The 8,704-nt window shown below is 55.1% G+C and overlaps 1 protein-coding gene across 3 annotated transcripts; it reads right to left on the bottom strand.

Annotated features, from left to right (window-relative positions):
• Positions 1 to 1,944: 1,944 nt before the first annotated feature.
• On the bottom strand, positions 1,945 to 8,441 carry AK2 (adenylate kinase 2). Of its 3 annotated transcripts, none has more exons than XM_050326428.1 (7): positions 8,287 to 8,441; positions 7,728 to 7,853; positions 5,761 to 5,871; positions 5,562 to 5,656; positions 4,875 to 4,947; positions 4,088 to 4,283; positions 1,945 to 2,074 (listed from the first exon to the last, which is right to left on the bottom strand). In XM_050326428.1, exons 1-7 carry the CDS (start codon positions 8,392 to 8,394, stop codon positions 2,067 to 2,069), a joined length of 717 nt encoding a protein of 238 aa, XP_050182385.1. In that variant the 5' UTR covers positions 8,395 to 8,441; the 3' UTR covers positions 1,945 to 2,066. The 3 variants fall into 3 exon arrangements, 1 of the variants encoding a protein (XP_050182385.1); XR_007630151.1 differs by lacking the exon at positions 1,945 to 2,074 and adding an exon at positions 4,599 to 4,765 and having other exon boundaries at positions 4,135 to 4,283; XR_007630152.1 differs by lacking the exon at positions 1,945 to 2,074 and adding an exon at positions 4,599 to 4,747 and having other exon boundaries at positions 4,135 to 4,283.
• Positions 8,442 to 8,704: the final 263 nt, after the last annotated feature.

Genomic DNA, 8,704 nt, shown 5'->3' with positions numbered 1-8,704 from the left:
TGAACACAGTTTTCAAAAGAGTGCCTGATAAGCAGCTTGCTGGAACGAAATGGTTGAGCAGAAGGAATTTACAGCACCTGCAGAGCATCGTGTGCTGTGGAAAACATTCAAGGTCAGCATGAGAGAGACGGGTCACAGCACAGATCCAACTCCACAGCATCCCAACAATCCATTTCCCACTCCACACTCAGGAAAGGATCACCTCAGAGGAGCCAAGACACCTCCATCCCACAGACCAGAAAGCCAGGAGGAGCAGGCAGAACAGGTTTTTGAAACAGCAGGCAGGGAGTAGAGGACACGATCCCAAACAACCAGGAAGATAGTTGTTTAACATCCACCATCAAAAGGAACAAGGGAAGAACGCCATGAACGCCAGGGAGGCACAAGCTTGGCTTCAAAAGAGGGAGAGTGGCAATGGGAGGTACAGAGAGGTAATAAAGACACCTGAGCACAGAGACTGAATGGCGGAGGAGCAGGAGAGCCCAATTAGGCTGGAAAAGCAGTAATTTCGGGAGGAAATGGGCATATGCAGCCCAACCCCTTCTGGTGCTGGGCCACGGTGCCTGAACCAAAGCCCTGAACACGAGCAGGGCTGTGAGGAGTGTGGATAAACAACTCTCCTTCAGCACATCAAGAGCAGCCTCCTCTGGGATACCTGAGGGTCAGGGTCCCTGGGGAGGCAGGAGAAAGGGAGAGCAGGAAATGCTCTCGTTCCCTGCAATAGGACAGATTTTTTTTTCCCCCTTGTGAATTTAGAGAGGCACTGGTGGAGGAAGGGATGCAAGAAGGTCTGAAAGGCAGAAAGCAAATGAGCAGAACACACAATACATGGCTTCCAGTTGCTGCAGGAAGAGACAAGAAAATAACATCAGCTCCTCCACACACTGGAGATGCAGAGGGAGGAGGAAAGAAAAGGAATTACATCAGTTGAAATACCTGCAAGGAGCTGTAGAGAGAAAAACAGGATACAGAGGGGCTCAGTGCTTTCAGAGTCATGCATGAACAGGAAAGAGAACCAGCAAAAGGCACCATTGCTATGGTGATCTAAAGCATTGGACACACTCAGCAAGGAAAAAGAGATAAAAGGAATTACAAGCCACATTTTCAGCTGCACAGAACATCCTTGAGATAGGATCAGGCCCCAGGATCCACCCAGCACAATTGTTAGTCGATGCTGTCATCTGCCTCCTCATCCTCCACGCTGTCTGCAGGTCAAAGAGGACACAGCACCAGATACAAATGTAAAGGGGTTATTTTATTATTGATTCAGAGGTTAGACAAGGCACCATTTGATCTAAAAAGAAATGCAAAAAACACACCCCTCCCCCCCCCCCCAATTAAGTGTTATTTTTGCAGGCAATTAAGAAGGTCTCTTTTGCATTTCTTCAGCATTGTGTGAATTCCAGCTTGGTCATGATCACAGAAAAGCCACCCTGTACCCAGGTAAGGCAGGTTTGGACTAGAGCCACAGCCCCTCTTCAGCAGCAGAGAACCCTTGAGAAGTCTCTGTGCCAGCATTTAGGAATGCAGGAGAACAAGAAAAACAAAACTTCCAGGAAAAACCCATGGCACCTCTTTCTCCTTTCCATTTCAGACACGATGCATCATTCCATTCGTTCATTTTGGTCCTCACTGACAGGAAGCGACTTCAGGAAAATCACAGCAAACCTTTCAGCAGCCTCAGGGTATCAAGAGCCCACGAGACAAGCCCTGAAAGTCCTGGAGAAGCCTGGAATAGCACCTAACCCTACCCTCCAACAGGTCAAGGACCTGCAGCTGATCCAGGAGAGGTGTTTCCCTCTCTTGTTTTGCCTCCCCCAAACATGATTTCTAAGGGGAAGGCCACCTCTTCTTCACAATGATTCTGCCAAATAAGAAATCCATCCAAAACCCTACCAAATCAGCCCCCCAAACCCCTTGTTTACCACCTCCTTTCCCCCCTCCCTCCCATCAATCATAACCCCCCCCCCACTCCTAGCTGCCCTCCCTGCAGCCCAAGGGAGGGCTGCAATGGGTGATGTAGCAGAGTGTGCAGCGTTTGGTGGTGTCTCATCTGGTTCATGGAGTCACTCAGCTGGAATAAATGGGAACAAAGAGAAAAAAAAAAATATTTAGGGGAAAAAAAAAAACCCAAACCAAACAAAATGAAGCATGGCTTAAGGCAGAAAGAGGCTGGTGAGCTGGATGCAAAGGGAGCACAAGGGAGGAAAGGAATGGAGAGTGGAGGAACGCCTTGTTCTTGCTGTAGAGTAAAACCCTGACCAAATCCAGGCATGCCAAGTGGCTTCCCTGCCATTATGGCAGCATGGAGGGAGCTGCAGCTCTCTCTGACTCTCTCAAGATAAAAGCTGCTTCTACTCAGAATGTCTTGACAGTCACTGAGATGCCAGGGCAGCTCTAACACACTTTCCCCCTCCCTGGAGCACAGGAATCCCATCCCAAAGGCTATCCCAACCTCCCAGCGTGCTGACATCGGGGCTGCCCTTCCACAGGAAAGCCAGAGACAAAGCAAGGGCCATCTGGGAATCCCAGGGGACTGCAGGCTGCTGACAAAACCAGCCCTGTTTACTTCCAAACCCTTTCTCCCCAGTCATGTGCTTTCAAGAGAAAGAAGTCAACTGCTTTCGGTTCCCTGGTGCCATTTCCAGTTTGCTGGAAGGGAAGAGGTTGTTTCCCTGGAAAGGATGTATGAGGACAGAGAGGGATTTTCAGACAAAGGAGAAATTATCAAGAAAAAGAGCAAGGGATTCCTGAGGATTAAGCATCTGCTCTGGACACAGAGCTCCCAGCAGCTCAGTGCACAGGAGGGAGATGGGCCATTTCCTCTGGAGAGGAGGGTACTCAGTAACTCTCAATCAGCAAATACACATGGAAGGCCAAAGGACAAAGTTTCGCCTGGGCCAATCTGTATTTACAGCGGGGTCCTCCAGGAAGGGCTGGAATCCCTCGTGGACAAAGGTCAGTGCCAGCCCTGCAGTGTCACCCTGAGAAGACAAGGCACTACCCCCTAAGAGTGTCCTCAAACAGAGAGCCTGAGGGAGCCGTTGGATTTGCTCAAGAAACAGGAACATTTCCATGAGCTCCTAATGAAGGTCGTTAGCTCAAGGGCACGTGGAGCCAGTGGTTAATAATGCTGTCTCTCCAGCCTTGAGAAATCATTTGTTTTGCAATAAGGCTTTATTATATTTAGACTCTGGGATCAGAAGCTCAACACATCTTCATCTCCTTGGTCAAAACCAAGGCAGGAGTGAAGAGATAAAACCCAAGTGCTTTTCTTATCCTCAGGAGATCCCAACCTGCCACAAAGTGACTGTCAAACCCTGAACACAGACTCCACGTTGTTAAAAAGAGCAAGGAGCACTAATTTGCTATATTAGGGCCCACAAATGACAAGAGGTTGAAAATCCCCCACACACACTTTCTGCCCCCCCCAAGTCCTATCAGCACAGGAAGACAAGGCTGTGCTCTCAGGTAACCTGCCATCCCACAGGGAATAAAACACATACAAGGAGAACACGCTGTCACCCAGCCCCGAGCAGCAGCCAAACCATCCCTCCCATGGCTGCCCCCCCAGTGACACACACACAGCAACCCCACGTTTCACTCCTGCCCCTTCACATCCCCTGGGAAAATCCCTCCCCCATTACTTAATCCCGACCTCCAGCCTTCTCCCAGGCCCCTGTGGAGCAGCCAGGAGGAGCTGGAAGTACAGTTCCTTCCAGGGAGGTGCATTTCTAGGATGGAACAAAAGCTTTTTGACCCAAAAGGGTGCGGATCCCATTTTTGGCAGCCGGAGCCTGGGCTCGCTGCGGCCTCTAGAGGCCAAAATCTCCCACACCCGCAGACAGACTGACAGTTCACATAGAGCGAGAGAGAGAGACCGTTAACAGCTCGTTTAATTAGAGAATTAGCACAGCCCTGCCTTGGGCTGCATCACCTTGTCCCCTCCTCTTCTATCTGCTCAGCTCTTCACCCTCCCTGGCCCCAGAGACACAGAGACAGAGAGACACAGAGGGACAGAGAGAGAGAGAGAAAGCAGAGCCCCGTGCTGGGACGGAGCCCTAAATGAACATAACCAGGTCTTTACATGTTGCTCTCGAGAAGGCTGCCAGGATGCTGGCAAACACCACGTCAGGAGACTGGGAGGCATCCACGGCCTTATGGATCCCCCTCTTGCTGTAGTAGGAGATCAGGGGAGAGGTCTGGGTGTGATAGGACTTCAGGCGGGTTTTCAGGGCGGTTTCGTTATCGTCGGAGCGGCGGATCAGGGGCTCTCCAGTGACCTGGGAGAAGCAAGGGGACAGTCTCCAGCTCGCTGCAGCCTGGCACGCTTCCCCCCCTTCTCTCCACAGCTCCCACAACCCCTGCTCCCCTCCTCCCTTCCTCCAGGCCGGGCTAAATGTGGAGCTGCAGAGGCGACCCCCAGGTCTGCGGGGGAGACGGAGCGAACCCGGGGCAGCCAAAACAGATCCCAGAGCGGGCACTGGAGAGAGGAGGGTTCAGCACTGTGGTCGTTCCCCCACACAGCACTCTAGGGAGCCCCGAGAGCAGGCACCAGCTACAGTTGCTCCCCAGGATGGAAACCAGTCACAACCCACCGCAACTTCAGCTGTGGACAGAGTCCAACAAGTTCTGAGGCTGGCAGAGCCCGGGCCAGCTCTGCAGCACATCCATCCCTTCATCCATCCCTCCAGGCCTTGCTCCCCCGCAGTGCCGTCGGCTCAGGCTGCCCAAGCAGTTCCCCACGCTCCCCAGAAAGCCAGGACAGAAGGTACAAGAGAAGGAAAGAAATGAGTTCTTTTTCTCCAGGGAGACTGCAAAGCATCAGCTAAACCCAAAGCAAGGCAAGCTGTGGGCCCTGGGAGCTCACATACATCGTCCTTCATGGGCTCTTTCGGGGGTCTGAACTCCTCGTGATACGAGCGGCCACTCGCTGGGTGAATCAGCCTGAGACAGAAAATCAGTGTCAGCAAAGCAGAGGACAAGGTCTCCTGAACCTGCCACTCATCAGCACAGAAACATCTGCGACAGCAACGCGATTTGCCTTTCACTTGTGACGAAAACTCTCTGCAGTTATTTCTGTACCAAGGGCCTCTTCAGTTTGGAAAAGCAGCTGCAGCAGGAGATGGAGAAGGGATTTTTACTTCCTGCTTTGCTGGGGAAGGGGGTCTGGCTCCTGGAGGCGTGAGGGTGACACAGTGCAGCAGAAAACACATCTGACCTTAGACAGCAAGTTCACCGGTGCCCAAATGTGTGCAGTGTCCTGCCTAAGGGAGCAACAGTAACTTTGGAGAAGGAAGACCTTAAAGGCTGAGCTGGGGGCACCAAGGATGCTGATTCCTATCAGCAATCCCTAATTTATAAAGCAAGGAAGGGGCTCTGCTCAAGGCTGGTCGAGCCCTGGGAGAACAAGTCAGGGATCATGGCAGAAATCTAACAGAGAGCAGCACCAGGGCCAGCCCTAAGCACTGTGAGGACAACCTGGGCTCTGAAATCAGGATGCCATTCCACAGACTAGGAAACCTCAACCCGTGCACCGAGCACCTGGGGAGAAGCGTTACCGTCCAGTGATCCTCCGGATCAGCAAGGAGTCAGGGATGCTGAACTCAATGACCGAGTCGAGCTTCTCCCTCCTCTTCTCCAGGAGCTCATCCAGCTGCAAAGAGCAAAAACACCCACCTCAGAGGGGCTGAGGGCCCAGGGACCCCTGCCTGCAGGGAAGGAGGTGCCAGAGCAGTCCCTGGGCAGGGTCTCACGCACCATCTCCGCCTGCTTCACCGTGCGGGGGAAGCCATCCAGCAGGAACCCGTTCTTGCAGGGAGGGGAGTCCAGGTTGTTCTCAATCAGCTCCACCACCATCTCATCGCTCACCTGCAGAGAGGGGAGATGCCCGTGGTCAGGAGGGACACCCTGAACTTGCACACAGCTGCCTCCAGAGCTGCTGCACTCACGGTGGGACTTTTGGGGTTGTCCTGTGCAGGGCCAGGGGTTGAACTCTATAATCCTGGTGGGTTCCTTTCAGCTCAGGATATTCCGTGACTCTGTGATCCATGTCAGTGCCCAGGCTGCTTCAGGCCCTTCCTACAGCCAGAGGCAGCAGCCACAGCACAGGGCACTGCTGTTAACAGAGTGAAAACCCACTCCTGCCCACGTCAGGGAAGCACTCCCTGCCACGGCTGCAACACCAGGATGTGGCCAATGAAACCCTTCACTCCAAGAATACTCCACAGCCTGCCAGGGACTTGGACCAGTGCTGTAACCTTGCTGTTACAAAGGTTGCTGTATTTCAAGGAAGACTGTCAGCTCGAAGGCAAACTCCTGAGATTATTTTATTTATTTATTTATTTATTTTAAACCAACTCACACCAGAAAATTTCGACATAACCTTGATTTCCTGTTACTTTGTACCTTCACCCACACATCCCCCTCGGGAGGCAGGAAGGGCAGAGCAGGCAAGTTGCTCATTGACTCCCATAAACCTTGTGTGAAGGTAAAGGCCCAGTAGTTGCTGACATGCTCTGGCTTCGCTGGATAGTTTTTTTTCCCATCCAACGATCTCGGCATACCGCTGGGATTAGTGCCTTTTCCACACTGCAGCACTAACAGATGCTGCAGCCCCAACAATAGCTGTTTATTTGGGAGCAGCTCTCCTCAGCAGCGCTGTTTTCTCCAGCACACACAGCTGGGACCCAGCAGGATTTGGGAACCAGGCTGTCACAACACACAAACATCAGCCCCCACAGGCACGGGGTGGGGGGGAAGTCTGGGTGAAGCAACAAGTCACTTCTGCGCTTTCCTGATTACACCCTTCAGAGAAACAGCCCCTGAGCATAAACCCATCCCAAACTGCTGTGCTCCCAGCTGAGTTATCACAGAGCCAGAGCACAGAGCTCCGGGGTGTCCCCGTGGAGCAGCCTGGAACACACACACACACGTGGCTGATACCACCAGCCCCACCAGATAACACCCCTATCTTTCATAACCAGCCGGGTGTTGCAATGAGCTCTGGGCAGGAGCTGAGATAAGCCACGTCACTCTCCCCATCTGGGGCCTGCAGAGGCTCCCCGGGGTGTTAGGAGCCCGTGACAGCCGCAGAGATGCCCGAGATCTGCCCCCCAGCGGGGCAAGGCGCTGCAATTTGTGGTTCCTCGAGCTTCCCTGAGATAGTTCAGTCCTTCTGGTGAGATAATTAGACCCTCCTAAAGTGAATGTCAGAGATTCTAACTCTTGTCTCTGGGGGACCCAAAGTGCCTCTCTCACTCAGCACCTGCTGCAACCGTCACAGCAACACCTTTAAGTTTATTTTCACCACTTATGCAAGAGCTGGGATGCAGATAAACCCTCTGAAGTGATACCTGGAGTCCAGGTATCATGTGGAGGAGAGGCAGGAGCAGCAAAGCACGGCTGCAACATCCTGCAGCTCCAAGGATACACCTTCACCTCAAACAGTGCTCAGAAGCCAGCCAGAACCCACCCTGTGAGCATAAAAGCAAGAACCACCCCAGGGACAACAGGCTGCTGGTAAGCAAAGAGCAACTCTGAAGAGGAAAGATGTTTTTATGGGATGTTTCTCCTGCAGGACAACAGAAAGAAAACCTCCACCCCTGCCTTCACACACTAATTAGTTTTGTCACTGGGAATTCTAAACAGGAGGCGGGTTTTGTCTGCTCTCATTCCAGGTGCTGCCAGCCCATCTCCCCCTCCCAGCGCATCCCCCCACGACCCACCAGCTTCCCAGAATCCATGGTGTCCTTGATCCGCTTGCCCAGCTCGGAGCCCGAGGCCACCATGGCCCGCAGCATGTCGCCGGTAGCCAGGTGGCACACGCAGTAGGTCTCGGCGAGCTTGGGAGCCTGCGAGAGAGAACGGACAGCGCTGAGCAACCCGCGGACGGGACCTCGGAGTGGCCCGCAGGGGGGAGGCTCAGCCGGGGCTGGGGTGGACAAGGTGGGGCCTCGTCCCCTGTGGCAGCACCGGGGCGATCAGCGAACCGCCCGCACGTGGCAAGGCCCGGCGCGAAGCCCCCCCCGAGCGCTCCGGCAGCGGGGCCAGAACACCGGGACCCAGCGGGCCGGCCCCGCTACGGGACGAAGGGATGCGGGACGAAGGGCCCCTGCAGGCGGGTTTACCGCCGAGCCCCGCCGCGGGTTAAGCGAGGCCCCGCGGAGCGGGACACGCCGCACACGCCTCGGCGAGGCCCACGCGGGGAAAGGCCGGGCGGGCCGGTCCCGGCGGGCCGCTCGCTTCACGGGGGGGGAGGGATGCTTCGCGCTCATCCCCGCTTACCTGCGTGCCCTTGCCGGCGCCGGGCGGGCCCAGCAGCACGGCGCGGATGCCGTGGCGGAGCCCCGGGGCCGGGGCCGGGCCCTGCCCGGGCGGAGCGCTCGGAGCCATGGCCGCCACCGACTGCGCGCCCGCCGAGCGCCGGGGGGCGGGGCCGCGCCGAGGGGGCGGGGATATGCATATGAGGGGCGGCCACACCCATAACGGCTATGGGAGGTTAAACGGAGTGGGCGGGGTTATGCGGGGGTGGGCGGGGTTAACCGGCGGTGGGCGGGGCCGGGGCGCCGCGTGGCTCCGGGCCCTGTCCCGGTACCGGGAGCCGTGTCCGGTTCTGTGTCCAAGAAGGGCATTTTGGGGCTGGAGCGAGCCCAGGAAGGAGGCTCAGGGAGGGGCTTCTCGCTCTCTCATGACTCCCTATTAA

Source organism: Myiozetetes cayanensis, unplaced genomic scaffold, assembly GCF_022539395.1.
Source record: "Myiozetetes cayanensis isolate MyiCay16 unplaced genomic scaffold, myiCay2020 scf31, whole genome shotgun sequence".
Taxonomy (NCBI): domain Eukaryota; kingdom Metazoa; phylum Chordata; class Aves; order Passeriformes; family Tyrannidae; genus Myiozetetes; species Myiozetetes cayanensis.
The sequence above is the reverse complement of the archived record's forward strand: the minus strand, read 5'-3'. Positions and strand labels throughout refer to the sequence as shown.

What these genes read in the sequence shown, in the direction of transcription:
- AK2 (XM_050326428.1), bottom strand. Translation starts at nt 8,394, where the DNA reads ATGGCTCCGAGCGCTCCGCCCGGGCAGGGCCCGGCCCCGGCCCCGGGG. An exon ending in GCGCCGGCAAGGGCACGCAG is followed by an intron (nt 7,854 to 8,286) that starts GTAAGCGGGGAT and finishes TCTCTCTCGCAG; the next exon opens with GCTCCCAAGCTCGCCGAGAC. An exon ending in AAGAGCCCATGAAGGACGAT is followed by an intron (nt 4,284 to 4,874) that starts GTATGTGAGCTC and finishes TGCTTCTCCCAG; the next exon opens with GTCACTGGAGAGCCCCTGAT.